Consider the following 24,615-nt stretch of genomic DNA (forward strand, 5'->3'; position numbering starts at 1 on the left):
ATCAGTGGAGATATTTCACATAGAATTCAAGCTGGGTGGTTTAATTGGAGAAAAGCTAAAGGAGTTATTTGTGACCGTAAGGTGCCTAATAAACTTAAAGGAAAGTTTTATCGTACTGCTATCAGACCGGCAATGTTATATAGTAGTGAATGCTGGGCTCTAACGGGACAGCAAGAGCATAAAGTTGGAATAGCAGAGATGAGAATGTTACGATGGATGTGCGGACATACACGTAAAGATAAAATTCGAAATGAGCACATACGCGAAAAAGTGAGGGTGGCACCTATTGAGGAAAAAATGATAGAAAATCGGTTGAGATGGTTTGGGCATGTACAAAGAAGACCAAGGGAGGCACCAGTGAGAAGAGTGGAACATATAACTTTGAGTCCGATTAAGAGAGGTAGAGGAAGGCCTAAGAGAACACTCTTGGAAGTTGTTGAACGTGATCTTTTAATTAATAATATTTCTAAAAGCTTAATAAATGATAGAGCACAATGGCGTCTTGCAATCCATGTAGCCGACCCCACCTAGTGGGATAAAGGCTTGTTGTTGTTGTTGTTGTTATGTTTTTGTTTTTGTTTTTGTTTTGTATTTTGTTTTGTTTTGTTTTTTTTTTTTTGGTAGAATTGTGAAACCTTGTTGTGCAAAGTGTTGTTGAAGGATTTGCTTATGCTGTATTTTCCAACCAAGCCTGTAAATGTGGCCTTGGGCCCGTACCCTATTCTTTCCCAAACACAAGCTGCCAGTAAGGACACCAATAGCAAGGACTAAATCACTTGAAATTTTGGATAAAAATATCTACAATTAATCATAAAATTTTCGAAACAAAACTTGAGTAAGATCATTGGTAGCAAGAATATTGTTTCAAGTAAATGAAATCATGGTGAAGGAATGGTTTGTAGATGATGATAATATTACTATAAACATAAGATACTTGGCCTGGCTGCCATTGCTCTCCTCCATAATATTCGGGGAAGGGAGAAGCCTAAACCTTTTTTTTTTTGGTTGGGGGGGGGGGTTTAGAAAGCAAATATATTATATTAAAATAAAAAGATTAAAATACAATAACATTATGGGAGGATCAAGCCTGAGAGCTAGACCCATATGCGGCGTTTACTTGGAATTTGACGTTGTGAGCACAATGCAGGGAGATGGGGTGACTTGAAGCTTTTGACGAAACCTAAACCTCTATACTATATACTGCTTCCACTCACCCCTCAATGAAAAAAGGGGAAGCGACATATGGAGTATTCTTTAAAGGTGTTTATTAAATATATATATATATATATGTATATAAATATAAATTATTAAACATTAAAAGTGAGGTCAGAAAATTTAAATAAAAAACAGAAATATCCTAGAGCAAGATCAAATAAGAATCTAATTATTTATTGAGTAAAGGTGCAAATTTACCTTGAAAATTTTCCTCCAAGGATGCTTGGTATCTTTAACTTTTTTTAAGAGCAATGTTACTTCAAAACTCTCCAAAACAGTGTAATGTTGCCCTTCCATCAAAGTTAATCACTTTGTTTGACTTGATTTGCCACGTGGCATTTTTTAAAAATTTTAAAAATAATAAAGGTGTAAATTTATCCTGAAACTTTTTCTCTAGAGGCACCTGGTATTCTCAACTTTTTTTGAGAGCAATATTGCCCCAAAACTCTCCAAAACAATATAATGTTGTCCTACTATCAGAGTTGATTGTTTGTTTGACTTTACTTGTCATGTGGTATTTTAAAAAAATTAAAAAAAAAGCATTTACAAGTGGCCTCCATCAAAGCATCCCTAGCTCTTTGACTTCTTCAATTGTCCACATCGTTCGCTGGTTCATGGTAATTGGTTCACCGTCCCCCTCCCTCCTTATATCTTAGTTGCACATTGCTCATCCTCCTTTACAGTCGACCATTCTTCTTGTCTTCATTCCTTTCTCCTCCACCATTGCATTTGCAAGACAAGAGCTAAATGAGAAACTTTATAGTCATTGCTCACATGATGACCATGTTTACTTCTTGTTACTTAGCGTTGGTCAATCTGAGTTGTTAATTTTTTGTTCCTGTTTTACTAGATATTTTGTGTTATTCTTCAATTGTTGGGTTCTTAATTTGTGTTCTTTATCTGCTTCCTTTCTGCCCCTTGTCTTTGATTATTTTTTGATGTTAAAAATTTAGGTTCTATTGTTTTTCTAGATTTTTTTTATGTTGAAAATTTAAGTTTGATTTTTCATCTTAGTATTTTGAGTTATTTTGCAATTTTAGTGTGGTGGATGAAAAAGAAGAAGTTGATGAGGATGAAGCATAGCTCTTTTTATTTTTTTTTAAATGCCATGTGGCAAGTGAAGTCAAACAAAATAGTTAACTTTAACAACAAGGCAACATTGCACCATTTTAGAGAGTTTCGAGGCAACATTGCTCCCAAAAAAAAGTTGAGGATACCAAGTACTTCTGAAAGAAAAGTCTCGGGATAAATTTACACTTTTATCATTTTTTTAATTTTTAAAAAAATGCCATGTGGCAAGTCAAGTCAAACAAAATGGGTAACTCCAACGGTAGGGCGACATTGCATCATTTTGAAGAGTTCCAAGGCAACATTGTCCCCCCAAAAAAGTTAACAATACCAGGTGTTCCTGAAAGAAAAATTTTAAAGTAAATTTACACCTTTACTCATTATTTATTATTTATATTATGCCATTTAAAAGCATAAACTTTAATAATATAAAAGCTGAAGGAAACTTTTCGGGTGGACATTTTGGGAATCAATAGTGGCATAGACACTCAATGGTATTTGCCACTCGTGAATCACCTACACATTGATGTGGATGCCTCAGTTAAAAGAAATAGACTTGGAAGTGTAATAAAAAATTATTAAAGTTTTAAACAACAATATGGTTTTGTCTCCAATACCAAAGCTGAGCTCTTAACGATGCATGAAAGTATGCTAGTGAATTCAACTGTCCCCTATCTGCATGTTCACTAATCTTCAAATATTTGTCATGACATGACAAGGTTATCTGATCTCGTTCTCAAGCACTCTCACACAGAAGGCATTGTTTGAGCTATCGTTCAAGCGCCCCTTTCATTTCTTGCTTTAATGGAATAAAATTAAGATTATGATCAATAAAATTAATGGAATACAAAAGTGCATAATTCTTAAACTTTTAAGCTTCAAGCCAAAAAGAAGACAAAAATTAAAAAAGTGGTATTTTTTGAGGCCCCCTCTTCCCAGAACAGAGTGCTAATGATTAGAAGATGTTCTTGAGGGAAGGGAGCAAAATTTCTAAAGAGAGGAAACAACAAAATCATCAACCGAGGCCACCAAAGATTAGTTTAAGTACCCTAATTCCTGATAATCATACGGATCCTGGAGGGGGAATGCAAGAACAATTCTTCAAAGCCGTTGGCGAAGGGAATTTAGGTGAAATCACCAAGAAAGTCACTTTTATGATGGAACGTGAGGATTGATGTTTCTAATAGGTACTCATATTTTTTCTCTCCTTGTTTTATATTTTATGGAAGTACTAATATGGAATTGTAGGGGGCAGTTGCTAGAGCCTTCCCATATAAAATTAGAGATTTGTTAAAAGGAAGAGAGGCAAATGTGCTAGTTCTTTTAGAAACTAGAGTTAGTGAAACAAAAGCTGATGGTATCTACAAGAAATTAAGATTTTCAAATTGGATAAGAGTTGAAGCTACGAGTTACTCGAGTGGTATCTGGCTACTCTGGAATAGTAAAGTGTGCTCCCTAAAGTATTTCTTTTCCACCACTCAATTATTACATGTTTGGGTTAAGTGGAATGAAAAATTCACACCTTTTTGGTTGACTTGTGTTTATGCAAAGACTAATTACAGTCTTCATAACGGCCTTTAGGATAGCTTTGAAACTTTGGGTAATATCATCAAGGATCCTTGGTTGGTGGTGGGGGATTTCAATGCTTACTTATCTGTGGAGGATAAATATGGAGGAGCTTCCTCAAATTCTATTTCTATGAAACAGTTTAATAGAGTAGTAAACAATGCAAATCTCATGGAAGTGACTACAATGGGAGATCGTTTCATGTGGGAAAATAATTATGTGAAAGAAAGGATAGATTGGACCTTTGCAAATTTTGAATGGACTTCTTCCTTCCCTGATTTTAAGGCATACCATTTAAGGAAGTTTGGGTCATATCATAAACTCATATGGATTTAAAGACCCAGTAGAGTAAAGCAACATCATTACCAAAATTTGTTCAGATGTCAAGTAGCTTGGTTTCTTGAAGAGGGCTTTGTGGATGTCATAAATAAGTATTGGAAAGAGGGATCTTATTCTAATAAAATAAATAATTTCCAATCAGTAGCAGAAAGCTGGAATAAGTCCAGAATTGGCAATATTCCTGGAAAAAAGAGACATTTATTGTGCAAATTGGAGGGTATAGACGCTATGACAAGAAGGAAAGACTCTCAGTACTTGAAGCAAGTTGAAGAAGGACTTTGGAAAGAATACAACAAAGTCCTAGCCCAGGAAAAACTCTTTTGGTACCAAAAATTAAGATGTAAATGTTAAATTGGGGAGATAGGAATAACAAATTTTTTAATGCTTCCATTACTATCAAGAGAAAGAAAAATAGAATTGAAGCACTTAAGGATAGCAATGGGTCCTGGATTTTTGATCAAGAAAGGTTGAAATAAGTTGCATTAGGTTACTACCAGAATCTTTTTGAATTTGAGTTCAGTGGTCAAACAAGAGTATCATCCGTAACGTCATAACCAAGACTCTTTGAGGATGAATTATTGGATTTTTCTTGCAATATCTTTGATGAGGAGATTAAAAATGCCATATTTAATATTGGCACTTTCAAAGCTCCAAGTCCAAATGGTATTCAAGCGGCTTTTTACCAATAATATCGGGCTTTGGTGGGGGAATCTATTTGTACTATGGTTAGAGAAATGTTTCTAGAACCTAAACTTTTGGAAGGGATTAATAAAACTCATATTGTCCTCATTTCAAAAGTAGACAAACCTGAAAGTATGAAAGATTTCAGATCAATCTCACTATGTAATGTAAGCTACAAAGTAATCTCCAAGATTATTACTAATAGGCTTAAAGGGTTGATGGATAAACTTATTGGTGAACACCATAGTAGCTTTATTGTGGGAAGACGAAGTACAAACAATATTATCATTACCCCATAAGTTATTAATTCCAAGATGAAAAAGAAGAGGAAAAAGGGTTTTGTGGCTATTAAAGTGGACATGGAGAAGGTATATGATAGACTCCAGTGGCCTTTTATTCAAAATTGCCCTATAGGAATTAAGACTAAATGGAAATATGTGTGAAATCATTATGGCTTTTATTTATATGTCAATAGTAAAGGTGTTATGGAACAAGGAGCTAACAAAGGAATTTAAACTAATGTGAGGTTTAAGACAAGGAGATCCTATCTCCCTGTGCATCATTAATTTGGCATGGAGAAGCTCAGTCATATGATTAAGGATGAAATCTTAAGAGGGAAGTGGAAACCTATTGAGCTAGCGAAGGGGGCCCTGTCTATCACATTTATTTTTTTGCAGATGATTTAATCTTGTTTGGCGAGGCATCTTTAAGTCAAATCTAAACAATGCATCGATGTCTATAGAATTCTTGTGTGGCCTCAGGTTATAAGATAACAAAGAGAAAACAAAGCTCATTGCTTCCTTAGATGTCCATTTTTGTAGGGTACAAGAGCTTAGTAGGGAGTTAGGTGTGGGAATAATAGGTGACTTAGGCAAATACCTAAGCATCCTACTCATCCACAAAAGGGTCACCAATAATGCGTTTATGCATATTATCACAAAGGCAAAGAAACGAATGTCAAGCTAGAAAAGAAGCTATCTCTCTTTAACGAGAAGATCGGTCCTAGTTAAATCAATCATCTCTACTCTTCGAAGCTATTTCATGCAAACTATTCTCCCCCCTTCTAGTGTTCTAAATAAGTAGGAAAAAACCAATTAGAATTTCTTATGGGGTGACAATGAGGAAATAAAGAAAGTTTATTTATCAGCTTGGGACGTAGTTCAAAGACAAAAGGATTTCAGTGGCTTAGGGATAAGGGATTTGAAGAAGTAGAACATAGCTTTCATTTGGAAATTGTGCTGGGGTCTACTAACAAATTTAAAGGCACTTTAGGTTAAAGTTTTGAAATCTAAATATAAATGTGGAGATGGCTCTATCCCTATTGTCAAAAAATGTGTTGGAGCCTCTATCACATGGATGAGTATTCAAAAGGTGTGGGATTCTTTCCTTCATAGTATAGGAAAATTGTTAGTCTCAAGCTTGTAGACTTCCTTTTGGTTTGAAAGATGGCTTCCTAACAAAGTATCGCTCACTGAGTTGATCAATAATGGTAGAGAATTCATTGATGTCAATGAAACAGTGAGAGATTATATACTTCCTTTGGATGGTTGGGATGTGTATAAAATAAGACCTTGGTTTCAGAATCAAGTGGTTAACCTCATTACCAACACGAGTGTTCCTGGTGAGGACAAACACATATGGCTTTATTCAATTGACGAAACTTATTCTATTAAATTTGGTTATTCTTGTCTTATTATAGGTCTAGAGAACAATCGAGACCTAATTTAGAGAAACATCTGGAGATGGAATATCCTAGAGAAGATGAAGATATTATTTTAGCAATTGGCACATAATAGAGTGCATACAACTGAATTATGCCTGAAACGAGGGTTGGCTACTTCCAGTCCTTGCCCCTTTGGATGTAGTGAGGTAAAGGATTCTATGCATCTTTTTCGTGATTGCCATCACGCTAAATGATGGTAGAGGGAGTATATTCGACTAGATCTGGTTGATAAATTCTTTGAGCTGGACAGATGTGAGTGGATACATTGAAATATGAAACTTTAAGTCAAGTAGGACTTTACCAAAATTGTTCCCTGGAATATTTTATTTGCTCACATTTGCTGGAGCATTTGAAAGAATAGGTGTACTGTTTTCTTCCAAGAGAGTAACGAATGCATGGTTGCAAAACCTTTAAGCTTTATTCATAGAGTGGCAGCTGATTTAAAGATAGGATAACAAATAAATAAAGTTGCTACACAACAATAGGTAGGGAATACAAGCAAGATACCTACTGATTTTATTAAACTAGAGACAGATGGATCAATTACTACAAATGGTTTAAGTAGTTGCAGTAGGGTTTTAAAGGATGCTATGGGTAAATGAATCTTGAGCTTTAATCAAAAGCTGGGTCACATTCCTTCTGTTATGGTTGAGATATGTGGTATTTTTATAGGTTTGGAACTTTGTTGGAAAAGAGGGTTCAAGAATGTGGAAGTTTATTGTGATTGTGTGTATGCTATTGCAACCATCACAAAGGATAACCATATTTACCACCCTTTTCAAGATATCATTGAGGCCACTAGGAAATTGATTTGTAGAAATTGGTCCGTAAATTTTAATTTTATATTTAGGGAAGATAATTGAGAGGCTAATTATTTAGCAAAAATCTATCATAGTATCTCTACTAACTCTAATCTCTTTAAGGTGCCACCACAAATAGGAGTCTGAGTTTTGGGGTGGTACCTTTTTTTTATGTGTTTCTTTTGTTTTTGTTTTTTTGTTTTTTCTTGCTTATTTTTTCTTTTTGTTTTTTTCCTGTTTCTTTGGTGGCTCTCTTTTGCTTTGGCCTTGGCTGCCGTTTTGTAACTCTTGGAGTTTTCTTCTGTTTTGAATGAAGTTTATCCATGTTTATTCCCAAAAAAAAAAAAAATTGAAAGTTGAAAGACCTGAGAGAGAGAGAGAGAGAGAGAATTTGGAAAAAAGTGACAACAGGGAAGACGTGTATATTGTGTGAGAGGGAGAGAGAGAGAGAATAAGTGAAATTTAAAAAAAATTATTCTTTGCTATTTTTTGAAATAAAAAAATAAAATTTTAAAATAATGCATAAAATAAAACTCATCCAAATCAAATAGATAAATAAATGCACAACAAAATATCCTTCTCAATCTGATCAGCTTAAGTTGGTGGTATTTAAAGGATTCGTTTTTTGGTTTCAGTCGCAAATAATTAAAATTCATTATCAGTAATTCATATTTAAGCGAGTGTAGTTGAACAAAGCTCACCAATTTATTCATCTTTGGAAATTTTGGTACAAAGAACAAAATGCAAACTTATTTGGCAGAGGAAGGATCAAAGAATGCAAACCACCTGCAGATCCTGCAGCTCGTTTAATTTGCAGATTTGAAGAACATTCAATACACTTTAAAGCTCCCATTTTCTAAGTCCATTTTAGTCAAATAAATTTACCTTTTGGTTCTTTATGCTTATTTTCCCTTCTTTACGCAAAAAGAAGATTGAAACCAATAAAGAAGGACATAGAATGAAACACAAGAAATTAAAACACGACACCTACACAGAAATGGACTACTAAAGCATGCATGGGATGCTTCTGCTAACATTTTCCACCATGAAAAGAGTTTGTTTCTGCAAAAGTAGTACACTAAAGAGAGAATTACCGGATTAACGCCCAGATTTGATGTGTCCCTCTTCCATCGTCCCAATGGGTATTCCGATGGCCAGAGGAGCAGAAGCAGCGTCACAATTATCCTTCCACTGAATACTCAGGTTGATTATGGCGCCACCCACGCAACCGTCTCTCCCTCGTAGCCTGTAACTCAGACACCGAACAGACGAAGGAGGCGGCGGAGACCCGATATCAGAGGCTGGAATCAGACACCACCCCACCTGACTCGGCCACAAGATCCGCCGCTTGCGGTATATCTGAACGTAGAGACACGACTGTGTGTCTGAGAGGAAGCTGGAATCTACTGGCACGCGCACCACCCCTCCTTCTCCTGCTCCGTCGTCTTGCAGGCTCCCACTGTACACCTTGGGTTTCTGATCAGGGAACGTTGTGACGGAAATGAAGTGTGTGGTGGGATTGGAAGTCGCAGGCGACCTCAATATGAAGGACGAGCACCACGAGGAGAAAGAAGACGACTGGGTCATCAGATTCAGGCCCTCACATGACAACACTGTGATCTCCAGCTCCAACATGCTAGTCATCATGTCACTTTCTCTCCGACGCAAAAATACAAGATGAAGAGCAGTAACAAAAGAGCGAGTGTATTTATCAATGAAAGGGATCGGAAGGTGGATTCCAATGTAGGAAACAACGTATGAAACTACGTAGACGTGGCAGCAATCGTTATCTGCTATATATATTATATAATAATGATTATGTGATTTGGTTGATCGATGTGGAGACTAAAGTGGACGTGGGGATGACCGTTGAGCAGCGAGTGCTGTTTCCTGCGAGGTGCTGGAACTTACTTTCTTTTTTTGGGAGAATTTCAACAAGGACCGCCATACTTATTTAAATTTAAAACTCTTAAATTTTTGAAATTTCCGTTAATTTGATATTAAAGTTATGAAAGAAATGGTAAAATTACCCTTCATACATTTAAATTTAAATTAATATTAAAACTTTACTTATAGAATGTTATTCATTATCTTACTTAACTTGTTTTTATGTTAGGTTTTTAAATTATCTTGAGACAACTTGTTAGTTTCTATACTATACGTTAATTACTTATAAATTGTTATTCATTACCTTGCTTTGCTTATTTATTATCAAACTTTCACTTAATTTCATTACAAGGAAATGAACAAGTAAACGTATGAAATAAACAAATGAATTAAAGCAGTTTTAATATTAATTTAAATCAATTTTATCATTTTTTATAAATTTAATATCAAATCAATACTCCTAAATCGCAATAGGATTTAGAGACCTTAAATTTAAATAAGTCTTGTTCAAAGGTCTTTATTGAAATTCTCTCATTTTTTTAAGAGTATTGATATATAACTAATTCCTCATTCTAAAAAAATTAGTTAAAATTACAATATTTTAAAAAATGATATATTTTTTTAACTATACCCTCATTAAATATTTTATATAAATATTTTAATAATAATAATTAATAATTGACGGTTAGTCAAAGGAAGGATAGAGTTGAAAAAAATTATAAAAATTACCCAACATCTCTTATATTTAAAAAAAAAAAAAGCAAAATAAAGTTTATATAGACAATGATTATATTCAGGAGCAAATGGAGCAGCTGGCATTCTAGATCTGGCTGCTTCAATCATGAAAGGCTTTTGGAAAAATTGTGCAGCTTTGAGTAGTCAACCAATGAACTTAATCAGGTAGTGGAGATTGATGGTTTTGTGTTGCGGCACATATGATTGTGAAATCCGTCTAATTGGGTTTTGCTACTTTTCACTGTGCCTATTCTCAGCACACATCAATTGCTGCGTGCCTTTAATTTCCTTCTTTCCTGTCCCCATCTCATCAAACTGTATGTTTTCTGCCTTTGTTATATTATAAAATGGCAGAATGGAACATAGACACACGACATTACCAATTTTCTCATTCACTGTGGTCTGGAAAATTAAAATGAATGAATAATAGATCCAGAGTGTCAATGGCCAAAGTTAGGATATACATATAATAATTTGCTTATAATAAATAAAAATAGCTCTGGAATTCGGACTCGTGAGTAGTGCGTGGACATGCTGTTTTTCCACGAAATAGACAATCCTTGAACGGCGCCGCTTGTCCTTCCCATACAATTCCCAAATCCCACGTAACTTATATATGACGTAATAGGCTAACGTAACGTTTTAGCCTTTTTTTTTTTCCCCCCTCAAACATTATGGGAATATCACCAACAACAATTCAGATTAATCTAAACTCTTGCTAGATGATTCTTATTATTACTAATGACAGCCTCACGAATATCTCAAAAATATCTTGACATTGACATTTAACACAATGACATGTTTTAAGATTTAAATTCGAGATTTTAAAATAAGTTAGATTGGATTCAACACTCTCACCTGTCATTTATACGTTGATACAATTGCATGTTTCAGGAACATGGTCCAACCTCTGTGATCTCCTCAGGCTACTGATAGTCTTGTGCGTTTAGGGTTTGGGCTGAAATGACGTTTAAAAATCAATATACAATTAATGCAAATGAAATCACCCCTGAAAAAATATTGAAGATCACAGAAAGCCACTTTTATGTTGGAAAGAAGAGGGGTATCGGGCACCAGAGAAACAGGACATCTTCCCGTCTATTTCCAAGAAATTGTTAGATCATTTGAATAAATAAATGGATATATTTAAGAATTAAATGGTAGGCCCATAACTGCATTGACTTCGAAGTGAAGTACATCGTTTATGGTTTTAAAATCGCACAATTTCTTATAAATTTTATTGACGATGATTGACTATTTGGGCATCTGTTGATATTGATTGATACGTTTGAAGTGTACTTTTTTTTTATTGGGCCAAAAATTTGAAGTATATAAACAGGTAGCAAATTTCAAACCATTTGATTGGGACAAATCAGGACATGTCGGCCCATGGCAAGATTGCTTGGACGAATACCCTACTGCTTTTGCTGTACCACTTTCTTACTTCAAGCATGAAACATTCATTAATCAAGAAATCACTCTTTCCATATAGTTTCTTACATTTAAATTATTATTATTGTTGTTGTTATTAATTAGGTGCTACCCTATGCACTGCACACGATAGGTATATTTTTAATAAAATAGTTTTTATATTTTAATGAATTTTAAAGAAAGATATAGTAATAAATATATACTTTTAATTAGGAAAAACATAACTTTAAGTTTAAAAACAGTACAGTAAAGATAATTTAATTTATTTTTTGGTAAAAAAAATATGCAAATAAATTCAATTCAATGATCCAAGTTCACTAATCTCTCTCCATTAAATATTATTAATATTTAAAAATTATTAATATACACTTTTCTCCAAAAAAATTTCAAATATACCGCTCCCTTGAAAAAATTTGAAATTTTATGATTTTTAAATATCATATAACAAAATCTTTAATATTCGATTAAATTAAAAACTGTTATTATATCACACGAGATATTTTATATAGAATGAGTAAAACTCAAATCACTTACTAAATTCAAATTCATAAATTTTTTAGGCAATGCAAATTCCATACGCTATATTTAATTTTTAAAGACGCTTCCTTACGTCACAACATCAGTCCTTCAGTGTTTTTGTATCCCGTATCATAAAACCGATCGAGGAAAATCTAACCCACAAGCTGACAACAGTTTGTTTTTTTTTTTTTTTTGGGTACATAGCTGACAAAAGTTATACTAATTTCAAATTGAATCTGTCCAATATTGAACCATCATGTTCATTCAAGAACATTTAAAAAAATAATAATTCAGACCTCTCAGTATCCCAGTGGCGTAGCTCCACTTCAGATAGGCTGAACTCAAATGGAAGATCCAAAAATGAGTAACCCGATAACAATTCTTCGACCAAAATAACGAAAATCTTAGAAAAGACCAAATTTCTGGCCCGAACAAAATATGTCGATTCATGTGATGTGTTCAAAAAATAAAAGGCAATCCCACACTATGTACATGGACGAATCCGCCATTAAAGGCAAAGTTTGTGGGATGCACCGTCACCAGCAAACCAAAAAGTTTGGAGAAGACCAAACTCAAATCCATGGACCTCAAAGCAATATCTCGACTCATTCATTGGACCTCATTGTCATGATTTTTCATAAAGGAGCCCCTTTCTACCGGGCACAGTCAAAATTCATTGATCCCTAACTTGGATTGTTGGACATCACGTCTCAATTCCTAATGCCCGGTTAGGCAGGCACTGGGTACCTGGCCCAAAGAAAAGTAGGCGCCAGGCCCTTTGACCTTTGAAACATAGCTCCACACGAGGAAGGCTACATTAAATATTAAATATTGAATCTGTGTTTTCGTCATGGTGCAGCTTCCCTTATTGATGACTAGGTCAACATTAACGGCACCAAATTAGGCGTTTGCATTGACAATTTTGAATGCTTGTTTTGTCAGTCAGTCCTCTTGAATCAGGTGACGATGGGCAAAGAGAGAACAAGAATCAACATTGCCCAGGTGGCGAAGTGGACACCAAACACTAATTGCCAGTTTTGAACTTCGATCCGAACCCATTAATCATTGATATTGGTACATTTTCACATGGGACATCTCAAGTTCCAACACCACCGGCACAAATAAACAAGAACAGAGTATTTCCCCAATTCAGTCATCTTTCTCCTCAACCCCTTCAAAGGATCTGAAACCGTAGTGCCAGTAAACCGACATTTTAATTGCGTTCCCTACTATTGGAAAAGCTTACTTTAGTAATATAAAATCATGCAAGGACGTCATTGATTTAAACAGAATAACACTGGCCAACAACGAACAAATTTTGCTAGAATACAAAAGGATCTGCTTAAACTCTAATTATTATCAATCGCAGGTTATAATAGGTTTTAAATTTTTAATAGTTACAGCACTTTATAAACGTTAAAAATTTATGCAACTAGATGTCAGTAACGTCAAAAGAATAAGTGGATTAATGAGTTCAGAAAATCATACCGGAGCGAAGAAAAAACAGGGTGTAAAAACTAAATAATGGAAGCGTAAACATACTTGAATCCGATCGAAATCACATCTGCCTAGAATAACCAGGTCGCGTTGCTGGTTGCTCTATCCACGTCCGATCCTGATCCGTCATTTTCGCTTTCCCTTCGCAACTTTTCACTTTTCACACCCAACCAAAGCATCACTTATTTTCTAATCCTTCCCGCTCCATTGACCACTTCTTCGTCGTAACTGTGCAGCAACAACGGGAAGAAGATGGGGCTTTGAATCACGTGACTCCCAGCCTTTGGCACGTGAGACTCGCTTTTCAGTTTACAGCATCCGAACATGGCAGCACAAGATGTAGCGAGCGTCACCCAGATAATAACTCAGCGGGCAGCGGCTATTGTTTTCCAAGCTCTAACCAGGGTGTCTCCTGATCGTCGGAATTACTGCCATCTAACGGCTCTATTTTTACATCGGAACCACCATCGGGTTCCTGGGACGATTGTGTTTGATTTTGTTCTTTTTCTGCCTCCTCAACCTCCGAACTCCGACGTCGTTTTGTCCCGATTGAAACCCCAAACAATTTGGGCACCTCCACTTCTGCAACTTTCGTCTCTTGCGAAGCGCCGCCTCCTACGGTGGCTTCCTCTGCCGAAAGCTGCGTCGCACGTAAAAGCTCCAACGGTTTTGCTTCGGCGGCACTACCGGACTCTAATTGGCTTGAAGCATAATTCGTCATCAATGACAGTATATTATTACACAACCCCTTCAATTGACTCAATTCGTTACTCAATTGCATGTTCTCTTTCCGAAGCTGTTCATTCTCTTCTAAGAGCTCGGGTGCAGTGGTGCAACTTGTGGTGCGCTGCACTGTGTTAGGTGCGGCAACCGGAGATGTGTTCGAAGAGATTACCTGTTCCTCACCGGAGTTGGTCGGAGACACCCCTAGGGCGGCGGCAGGTACTGCAGCCACCGTCACTGTATTGGCCGTTGCTACGGCAGCCGTGGGCGTCGATATTTTCCGCCGTTGAATGTCCCGAAGTAGGCTTCTCTCGCCTCGTCGGAAACAATCATTAACGAATTCCCAACGATCGGGGACAACCTTCCGAAATCCCTGCCAGATCAGAGGTAAGTAAATAAACATCATCTAGGCTGGTGAGAAAACAGTGGGAAAATCGCATATTTGTATTCATAAAAAAGGAATAAAACAGTAGTAAAAGTTAATCTTACATAGGTATTCAGTTGACGGACGAAACTGGAAAAGTTATTGTGTTTGAAATATTTTGGAAGCAAATCCCGGGCGAACTCAGCGGGTCGCCAAACTATGAAACTCGTTCCATCTTCGTTCCAGGAAATCAGGTCATCCACAGAGGGGTCGTCTACAAGTTGGTAGGTTTTCGTCAGAAACGGCGTCGGGATAGATCTCTGCGAGTCAGTCGGTGCGGATTCACCGGTCTGCTCCACCGGCAATGGCGCCATGAGCTCCACTTCCAGATCTGAAGCTCAATGTTCTCGTTCCTTCATAACTATCCTCCAACTGTTTGACCACCGTGTTTGTTTCGAAGACAAATACATGTATGAGAATGGGATGATTCCAGGCCAAACCGCAAAATCGACAACTAGAAAAAGGTTATATGAAAATAAGTACTGCAATCTACAAGGAAGTCAAACTATCCTAATTAAGCCTAATCCATGTGCCTTATAATCAGCCGCACTGTTCTGACATTACTATTAAAATAAATGATTAGAAATGCAGACAAATATAATTGAACAGAAAGACTAACATGACGATACATGGTACCTTGACAGAGATGGATGAATTAAGGCTCTCGAAAGTGGAAACTCGTCATCCAACAAGAAACGCAGTCGCAAGCAGTTGAACCAGAAACGACCTAAAGCAGAAGCACCGGTTGCGGCAAGAGAGGGAAGAAGGGAGGTGGTAGGTTTTTCTGTTGCTTCTAGAAGTTTCTGCGGCGGGAGTAAATAATAAGGGGATGGGGTTGAGGAGGGAGGAGGGAGAGAATGAAAGAGCAATCGCGGGTTCCAGAAGGAAAAGAGAACGGAGGAATTTGGAAATCAATAATAACAGCGGGTCCCACGTATGATGGATCGAGAGAAAGCGAAGGGATAAGAAGGCGCTAGAAAAGTCACGAGTTGCGACTTTACGAGAATGAGCCGGGCCGCTGGTTCAGTCAAATCCCGGATCGAGGATACTTTTGGACCTCCACAATAAGCTCACCCCGTCTTTCTCTTCCATCCGCTTATTGTTGACATTTCTTCGATGCTCCTTTTCTCGTCCGTGGGTCGAATCGGTTCTGCAAACTGGGCACGCCAGAGACCCCTCTGTTCTATGACGAGGATGGATTCGGATAAGAGAAGACTTGACTATTTATTTTAGGAGTAGTTATCCATCCAATCCGATGATTAAGCTTAGCTTTTGAAATATATCGGATTTATTTGTAACTTTTAACCTGATAATAAAATCGTATAGCACAAGCTCTGGCGACACGCAATAATAATCGATGCTGTTTTATCATAATGATTCCTGAGAACATTGGGCGGCCATCCACGGCCCATCTTTTTCTGACCCAATACGTTGTTGAATGCCAACATGTATGGGATTGGGAACGCGCATGAAGGCTTCGACAGTAACTCTGAAGTCAATCTCACCTCGATGACGTTTAGCATAGGCTTCAAATCCATATTATGAGATTTGTTTGGAAAGTTGCTTCAATTTAAAATTTCCCATTAAGATTAAATAGTTTAATTCTTTTTAATTATTCATATTCTAATATTTTTGCATTTTAACATGCACAGTGCTTAAATAAAAATAGTTTTTAATTGTCAATTTTTTTAAAAAAAATAAATGCTTCAAATATCATACTCTTTCCGTCCTTATATATAAGATATTATTAATTGAATCACACAAATCAATAAAATTTGATTATCTAATTAAAAGTATAGCATCATTTCAATTTTACCTTTAATTATTGTAAATAAAAATGAATCTTTTTTTTAAAGTAAATTAATAAGAGTATCTATATTTTTTCTTTTTAATTTAATAAATGTATAATGACTCATTCATTAAAAAATATATTGACAATTTATTATATTTAAGAACAAAAAATGTTATAAAAAAATTTCTTATATATGGCAACAGAGGAAGTTGGTAACTACACCATCTGAAGGGTAGCAAACCGAAATCTAAGATACAATTAATAGATACCATGCATGCCGTCTTAGAGACTGTGCGTGTGCGGTGATGAAAAGGATTGATTATCATCTTCTTTGCTTAATGCATGTCCATTGAAAAAGTCCTTTAATTTTTACAGGGAGGTTGAGACTTCAAAAGCTTGTTCTTTTGCCCCGTTTGATGTGATGGAACATCCTTTTTAAAGGAGAGGAATCAGAGTAAAGAAAAATAGAAGAATTAGGATTTGTGCGCTTGTGAATGGAATGAATTAGACTTTAAAATATGTTGGGTATGTGCGGGAAATAATAAATAGAATGTTGACATAATTTTGGTCTGATATATCATGCATGCATGTCTTACAATGATGAGGACGAAGTTAAATAATAAGAAAAGATGAAAAGAATGATAACAATATCCAATTCTAAAATAATTTTAAGCAAATGCATAAATGTAACAGAGGCGTGGTTCCATGGAAGTCCATTAGCCACTTTGGAAGGAAAGAAAGGTCATATATCATCAACAACAGAAAGGTACATGAAGGGTGGGGGATATAAAACACACGATTCTCCGAGAGAGTTTCTACTTTCTCGATCGTTCCCACGTTATTCATCTTCGCCGACTATTGTGATTGGAAAATTATAACCAAAAAACGGGAGAAAATAATATCTTGGGGAGGATCTTAAAAATCATTATTATTTATAAGGGCTGGATATTAAAATATAAATTTAAAAATATTATATTGCCCCTAATCATATCTTCTATGTTCTTTCTAATCACATCTCATATGCTCTATGTGACAGTTACTAGCAAAAACACATTATTTGAGAATAAGTTATTTTATTAATAGGAGTTGAGTCTAGCAGAAAGATTTATTATTTTATAATGTGATAAATCAAGGTTTAAAATTCTATTGGAAGATGTGTTTGCATTTAGTGTTCCACGGCATCTCGAATATAATTGCTTCCAATAACAGAATACCCATAAGTAATGAAAAAATAATAAGCTATTTTCTCATATAATAAGGAGATAAAAATAGCAAACTAAGACAAAGCTAAATTAATGCCTTAGGAACCTCCAACAAGTTAATAATATTCCTCCTAAAAATCCACAAGTCTAGGTATTAAAACAATGCGTTTTTGACAAAATTGAATAATTCTTTAAAAGAAAAAATTTTAAAAAATTATATTGTTTTTATTAAGTTTAATATTAATTTTTGTTTTTGGGTGTGAAATTAAAAATTGCATAACCATATTTTTAAAAGAATATTTTTGTAACTTGGGCAATACCACATGATAATTTTGAGGCTGATAGATTTTATACTAATATTATAATAGTTAATTATACTTACATTAATCCTTCATCCTAATTTTAATTTTCATGGTCTTTTATGACAAATTTTAGCAGTATTAGATCCCTCTTCCTAATTTTAATTTTCATGGTCTTTTATACCTCCTCTTGAGTATTGATCACACCTTTGTAAATGTTAGTTGTCATAATTTTTTTTTATTTCATTGTTTGGTTCTCTATTAATGGAACCAAGCACCTGTCAAATAAAATTTTTTATATTTAATGTATAAGAATATTTTTTAACACCCATCCACCAATATCTACAGTCTTTTCTCATTGAAAAAAATAGGTGGGTTTAAACATGCAACCTCCTTGCTATAGAGAAGATTCAAATAGTGGCGGAGCTAGCAGGGGATTAAAAGAGTCCATGACCCTTGAGGATTTTAATTTTTTCTTAATATTATACATTTCAGTCTCTTTAAAAATGGTGAAAATTTTATATTAGGCAACAAAATGTGCTCAGTGATTACTATTGATGGGGGAAGAGTCAATACGAGCAATAACTTGTGAATCAAAAGATAAAAATTAAAGTAGACTTTCAGAGCCTTAGAGGCTCTTGACATAATTCTCCCATAGCAGAAAAAATTTTAAAAATTAGATCTCTACGCATATCAAACTCATGATACTGCAATTCATATTCTAATTGATTTTTCTTAAAAAATAAGTCTAAAGAATACGATTTCTCAATAAGACTACAAATTTCCCAGTCATTAAATGTCTTAGATGTATATTTAGGGTTTAAAGTTATGCTACCTCTTCTAGTATTAAAAATTTTTATTATTGGGCTTCCTTCAACATTCACAGTCCAATTTTTGCAACAAATTTTCAAGACAAGGCGAGAGATAATGTTCTCACAAGTTCAACAATAGTATAACCCAAGGAGGATATTGTTAAAAAATTTATCATAGATATGATAGTAGCTGATATTCATGTGATGAAACATTGATAAAAAAGTTTAAAAGATAAACGCGCATTTTTTTTAATTATATATTCCAACAATTGAATATAATACATTAAAATATATTATATTATATATATATATATATATATCATAATTTGTTTTCTCACACTTTAGATTGTTAAGCTTTTCTTTTGCTTTTCTAGAAATCAAAAGCTAAGCCCAGATAGTATTGTTTACAGGGACTAAAATCCCCAGCCAAACACATTAAATTAGTGAGGGATTAGAGAGGACTTAATTTTCTCACTAAAAATTAAGTCCCCACTAATCCCTCAATAACTCAGTGAGGAAAATACTATTCCTTGTTAAATACTAGCGAGTCATAAATTAGTTACAAATTTAATGAAGAAGCTAATTCCTCATTAAACACAAATTAGCGAGGAATAAGCTAAATTTAATGAGAAATAAGGTCCTCACTAAATTATGATTTTCTTGTAGTGAGATAGGGATCCCAATCACATCTCATGTTATGAAAACCCCTAGTTTGATTGATGTCTGGGAGGTCCTGTAGCTGTTGGCAAATAGAAATTGGATTGATAATTTTTACAATGAGTTTTTCATATTCAAATCCTTCACAATCTTGAGCCCATGATAAATTCTTCACAACTCAGCTTCTAAATATGCTTTATTTTGTAATTTTAGCTCTCTTCATCTACATTCCTAGCTCTGCCCTTAGGGTGCCATTGCAAATTTGCAACACTATTGAAGCACTAGTTATACTCCTTTTGTTTCAAATTATAAAAACTTTTAAAGAAAATTTAGTATTTCAAAATATAAGACACTTTAAGAATTTTAAAATTTATTAAATACATTTATTTTAATATTATCTTTTCTCTATCACTATTCAATAATTAAATGTAGATTTAAAATTCTTAATTGAAGAGTATTTTTAAAAGTTTATATTTTTATTTTAAAAAAATAAAGTTGATTGATTTATTTAATGATATTTATTAATATGTGTAATTTTGTACAAAATATCTTGTAATTTGAAATAGTGAGAGCATTAGGTAAGGATGAAGTTGTAAATTTAAAAGGCTAACCTATTCTGACCGTAGACTCAGTAATGTATGTAATGAATATAATGGTGAAAATGAAAATTAATTACAAAACATATGAACACATATAGTTTACGAAATAAATATCATGCATAAGTTACACACTAATTTACTCTATATTTAAACATGTTTTTATCAAAAAGTTATTGGGTAGACTCGATACATCACATTAATTGTGGTTTGTCTAAAAAAAATATGACATTTAAATACAATTAAATATAAATTGATTCTAATATAATATTAATGATAGTATATAGAGAAAATGCAAAAAATTAAATATGCATTATGTTATAAGAATAAAATCAATTACAATAATATCACAAAAAATTTTATTTAGATAGCTTGGATCATTTTACTTGAATAGATCACAAATGATATGATACACTCGATTTATTTAAAAAAATTTCACTTTTATCAGGATAAATGATTATTTTGAATTTAAGGGTCCTTCTACAATAGTAGAAAGAATCTTTTTTTTCTCTTAAAGTTATGCAATTTAGATGGAGAAAATACAATCATCATCCCTATAATTTTATCAAATTTTACTTTTAGTCTCTATATTTTTTTTTATGTTTTCATTCTTTGTAATTTTTAAAAGTTTGAGTGACGTTTGTTATTCAAGTCCTTATAATTTTATTATTTTTAATAATTTTAATCTTTATAAAAATTAAAAAAATTATAAAAATTATAAAAATATAAAAATTATAAAAATTAAAAAGTAAAATTTGATGAAATTATAAAGAATAATAATTATGTTTTTTCATTTATATGCCCTTTTCGAACCAATTGTAAAAGTACAATTGAGGGGCACCCATGCAAGGTACGTAAAATCGGACCGGTCATTGAACCGGTTATGGCACTGGGTCACGGGTTAGTGGTTCAATTAGGGTTGAACCGGGGGTTGAACTGGTGGCAAACCGGTCATGATTAAAATAATACAATTTAAATAAAAAGACATTAATTATAAAAATATTCAACTAAATTCAATCACTCAAAAGTCTAACAGTAATAAAATATAATATTTTAAATATCTATCATGATTCATTACACTTACAACTCTTCAATCTCAAAAGTCTAGAGAAGAGATGGAAATAGAGTTGGAGAAGAGTCAGAGACTAAGTTGGAGAAGAGATGAAGATAGCAAAGACAGAGATAGAGCTGGAGAAGAGATGGAGATAGAGCTAGAGCCTGAAGAAGAGACGGAGACTAAGCTAGAGAAGAGACACTGATTAGGTTAGGGTGAGAGAGGAGAGACACAGATGAAAGGCCGAAATAAATGCTGTCTGAAAATCTGAATTGGACTTAGCGTGCTCTATCTCTAATTTTTTATTTTTTGACTTTAGTTTTACTTTTTTTTATTATCTTATTTCTAAATTCAGCACTCTGAAAAATAAAAAATGAAAAAAAAATTTCAAAAAAAATAACCCGGTTAACCCAGTCAACCCATCGGGTTAACCGAGTTACACCGGGTTATACCGGGTTAACCGAGTTACACCGGTTTATTTCGTCACCGGTTTAGGAGTAAACTCAGACCGGACAAAAGATCGGGTCATTGGTTTTCGGATTGATCCGGCCGGTCTGATACAGGTTTCAATACCATGCACCCATGGCATATGATGGCAAAAGTGGTATGTTACGTTACACGTGCAAGCGTTTCAGTTTCCAAATAATTCAAGTCGAAGCCTTTGAAACGTATGATAGCATCACCAAAGGCAGGGATGGGGCCTACATCCTAAGACATTAATTGCGTTGCTTCTTAGACTAAAATTCCTTCAAACTCTTTGCTCTAAACATTACAAAAATCACCATCCCAAAACTGACTGCTGAATCTTTGGTCAATATTCCAAGCATGCCAAATAAACCTACCGCAATTTCTCAACACAACGTGTTTCAAGCTGAGCAAACAAAAGTAAAAAATGTGCAGTAACTTAATTAAGAAGCCTGTGTCTCCAAGCTAATTACTGGTAAGAACTATGGCTTCCCCATGTAGCCCCACGGATTGTTGCTTGCCCAACACCATTGGTCCCTGCACATTTCTTCTACGCCATATTTTGCCCTGCACAAACACAACCAATAGTAATCATATATTTCATCGAGCAACAACCACAATGAATCAGCTTCATTAAAATCCTCACTGTTTTTTTTTTCCTTTCACCAATTCAACCTGATTAGTTATATGTTCTATTCACAAAAGGTTAGGTTAAGTTCTTACTTCCATCCTAGTTCTTTCTCAGCCTTCTCTGTTGATGCATACACAGCAACAGCATCTCCAGGCCTCCTCGGACACTTCTTCAGGGGAATTTTCTGAACATCAAATAACAACCATCAACAAAACCAGTCAAATCTTCATCTTTCATCGTCACTCATGCATGTATACAGGAACTCAGGAAGATTCATAGTTATTACCTTTCCAGAAGCTTTTTCAAATGCCGCAACCATTTCAAGCACGGACGTACCACGACCAGTTCCCAGGTTGTAAGCCTGACAACCTACACGAACCAAGTTTGTCCAATTATGCTTTTAGGTAACGCAAAAAAGATAATAAACGATAACATCATGTATGTATAAGAAACAGCAACATAAAATCACCTATATTCTCTGCGTTGAAAAGCTTGCGCAGGGCAGCGATGTGACCATCCGCCAAGTCCATTACATGAATATAGTCCCGTACCTAGTTTTTAAAACCAAATTAAATTGTTATTGATTCCTTTAGTGCATGAAATATTATTACATGTGAAGGTTTACGAACCGCAGTGCCATCTTTTGTGGGGTAATCAAGGCCAAAAACGTTAAGCTCAGGTAATCTTCCAACAGCAACTTGCTGTATGAAAGGCATGAGGTTATTGGGGATTCCTCTCGGATCTTCACCAATGTTACCACTTTCATGGGCTCCTACCGGATTGAAGTATCTCAGTAAAACGATCCCCCAATCTGGTTCTGCCTTTTGAAGGTCTCTGGCAATGTCTTCCAGTATCAGCTGTATCACCAGTTTCACGTGTCAAAGAGCAACCACAAGTTTATACAATCACTGATATGATGTCTATCGAACAAATCAAAGTCATGCTCACCTTGGTTCGTCCATAAGGACTAACGGCCATTAACTCCGAATTCTCGTCGCAAGGTATCTTTTTAGCTTCACCATAGACGGTTGCAGATGATGAGAAGACCATCTGATTCATTCATCCATAAAACCCCTTAAATAATTAGACAAGTAATAATGAAACCCCTAAAGTTATAAGGACGTAAGATTTCACAATGTTATTCGCAGAATCAGGGAAGACAGGTAATGAGATCCCTTCTTTTGCCTACGATAGCAGAAACATAGGTTAAAACGATAACCAATACATTCTTAAGTTACGAGGATGTCATAACCATGTTATTCGCGGAAACGGGGGAGAGAAGCTAACATCCCTGTTTTATTACAAGACATGTACACGAATGATACATTTTTGCATGGATGGAGGTAACTATATAGAAGAAACATAAGTTAAATTGATCACCAACACGTAATGAAGAATACAAGTTTTGTAACCAACCTTCTTACAGTTGTACTTTTTCATGGCTTGATAGAGATTGATGGTGCCGATCAAATTATATTCAAAATACCGGAGGGGATTTTTAACACTTTCTCCAACAGCTTTTAGCCCCGCGAAGTGGATCACGGCATCAAATCTGTTTCATCATGATCCCAAATTAGAAATCCCAGAAAAACAAATCTTTCTCCGTAAAATCATTGTTTGCATCGATTAGAAAAACATGCTTATGGATAGAATGGCATGCATGGTTATAGAATTTAGTACTACTCCCCACGTACTTGGTCTTGGAAAACAGTTTCTCCAAGTCGCCTCCATTCCTGAGATCACCCTGAAATCAAGTCAAATCAATACGATCAGACCATAATACTGTAAAAATGACTTAGGATAGGGGAGGATGGATTTGATTTATTGAAATTTGATTGGTTTGATATCATACTTGGACGAAGTCCAGGTTCTTAGAAAGGTCGGGACCGACCAAATCCCGGACCCGGTTGACGGCTTCCATGACGGAATTGTCAAGGTTATCGATGATAGTAACGTTGAAGTGACCTTTGAGAAGCTGAACAACGGTGTGAGAGCCGATGAAGCCGGCCCCTCCGGTGACCAGTATAGTTTTGGCTGAGGAAGCCATGACGGAAAACACAGAAACAGTGATGCGGGGGGAGAGGAAGAGTGAGGTATATTTATATAAGAAGTTTGAGGGTTCTAAATCGGGATATGACAATGGGCATGGAGTGATAGTCTCCGAATGTTGCTGAGGTTGCCTAGTTTAGTTCCATTTTAGGATGTTTACTTAATTAGAAATATGATTCGTTAGTTTGGGGCGCACCCATGGTATTTTCCTTGTTCTATGCTCACTTTCACATATTTGATATTTCTCGTTTTCGGGCACCACAGTTTTCAATTCAACCCGCTGCATTATGGTCTCGATTGGGTCAATTTTCTTAATCAAATTACGATAATGAAGCAATCAAACAGATCTCACATTCTCAGAGTCCTCTTGAAATCCATGATTTCGTAAATTAAAACATTTTAAAAGATATCATGGAGGTGCAGTGTTCTCAGAGAGAGGAGCGCAATCTG

The 24,615-nt window shown here is 35.0% G+C and overlaps 3 protein-coding genes across 10 annotated transcripts; all 3 read right to left on the bottom strand.

Moving 5' to 3' along the window:
* Positions 1 to 1,550: 1,550 nt before the first annotated feature.
* LOC129321936 (uncharacterized) lies at positions 1,551 to 9,151 on the bottom strand. Of its 4 annotated transcripts, none has more exons than XM_054967933.1 (2): positions 8,487 to 9,151; positions 1,551 to 2,623 (listed from the first exon to the last, which is right to left on the bottom strand). In XM_054967933.1, exon 1 carries the CDS (start codon positions 9,037 to 9,039, stop codon positions 8,491 to 8,493), a length of 549 nt encoding a protein of 182 aa, XP_054823908.1. In that variant the 5' UTR covers positions 9,040 to 9,151; the 3' UTR covers positions 1,551 to 2,623; positions 8,487 to 8,490. The 4 variants fall into 4 exon arrangements, with proteins under 4 accessions (XP_054823908.1, XP_054823910.1, XP_054823911.1 ...); XM_054967935.1 differs by having other exon boundaries at positions 1,554 to 1,923; XM_054967936.1 differs by lacking the exon at positions 1,551 to 2,623 and adding an exon at positions 2,641 to 2,799.
* Positions 9,152 to 12,111: 2,960 nt separating this feature from the next.
* LOC129322960 (heat stress transcription factor B-2b) lies at positions 12,112 to 15,619 on the bottom strand. 5 transcript variants are annotated; one of them, XR_008596322.1, is made up of 4 exons: positions 15,245 to 15,619; positions 14,674 to 14,980; positions 13,507 to 14,557; positions 12,112 to 13,147 (listed from the first exon to the last, which is right to left on the bottom strand). XR_008596322.1 is itself a non-coding variant. In XM_054969428.1 (3 exons), exons 2-3 carry the CDS (start codon positions 14,920 to 14,922, stop codon positions 13,841 to 13,843), a joined length of 966 nt encoding a protein of 321 aa, XP_054825403.1. In that variant the 5' UTR covers positions 14,923 to 14,980; positions 15,245 to 15,619; the 3' UTR covers positions 13,318 to 13,840. The 5 variants fall into 5 exon arrangements, 2 of the variants coding, with proteins under 2 accessions (XP_054825403.1, XP_054825404.1); XR_008596321.1 differs by having other exon boundaries at positions 12,112 to 13,190; XR_008596323.1 differs by having other exon boundaries at positions 12,112 to 13,193.
* Positions 15,620 to 21,610: 5,991 nt separating this feature from the next.
* LOC129323010 (bifunctional UDP-glucose 4-epimerase and UDP-xylose 4-epimerase 1-like) lies at positions 21,611 to 24,277 on the bottom strand. Its single transcript, XM_054969513.1, has 9 exons — positions 23,969 to 24,277; positions 23,811 to 23,860; positions 23,533 to 23,668; positions 23,065 to 23,166; positions 22,746 to 22,973; positions 22,586 to 22,667; positions 22,403 to 22,485; positions 22,209 to 22,300; positions 21,611 to 22,052 (listed from the first exon to the last, which is right to left on the bottom strand). The coding sequence occupies exons 1-9, from the start codon at positions 24,161 to 24,163 to the stop codon at positions 21,968 to 21,970; spliced, it is 1,053 nt and encodes a 350-aa protein (XP_054825488.1). The 5' UTR covers positions 24,164 to 24,277; the 3' UTR covers positions 21,611 to 21,967.
* Between the last annotated feature and the right edge of the window lie 338 nt (positions 24,278 to 24,615).

Source organism: Prosopis cineraria, unplaced genomic scaffold (assembly GCF_029017545.1).
Source record: "Prosopis cineraria cultivar Desert tree isolate PC_DT_omini unplaced genomic scaffold, ASM2901754v1 PC10, whole genome shotgun sequence".
NCBI classification, from domain to species: Eukaryota; Viridiplantae; Streptophyta; class Magnoliopsida; order Fabales; family Fabaceae; genus Prosopis; species Prosopis cineraria.

Coding starts and splice junctions, on each gene's coding strand:
- LOC129323010 (XM_054969513.1), bottom strand. CDS start 24,163: ATGGCTTCCTCAGCCAAAACTATACTGGTCACCGGAGGGGCCGGCTTC. Junction 23,861..23,968: donor AGAACCTGGACTTCGTCCAA/GTATGATATCAA, acceptor ACTTGATTTCAG/GGTGATCTCAGGAATGGAGG. Junction 22,486..22,585: donor TTTCAACGCAGAGAATATAG/GTGATTTTATGT, acceptor TGGTTCGTGTAG/GTTGTCAGGCTTACAACCTG.
- LOC129322960 (XM_054969428.1), bottom strand. CDS start 14,922: ATGGCGCCATTGCCGGTGGAGCAGACCGGTGAATCCGCACCGACTGAC. Junction 14,558..14,673: donor TCCGTCAACTGAATACCTAT/GTAAGATTAACT, acceptor CTGATCTGGCAG/GGATTTCGGAAGGTTGTCCC.
- LOC129321936 (XM_054967933.1), bottom strand. CDS start 9,039: ATGATGACTAGCATGTTGGAGCTGGAGATCACAGTGTTGTCATGTGAG.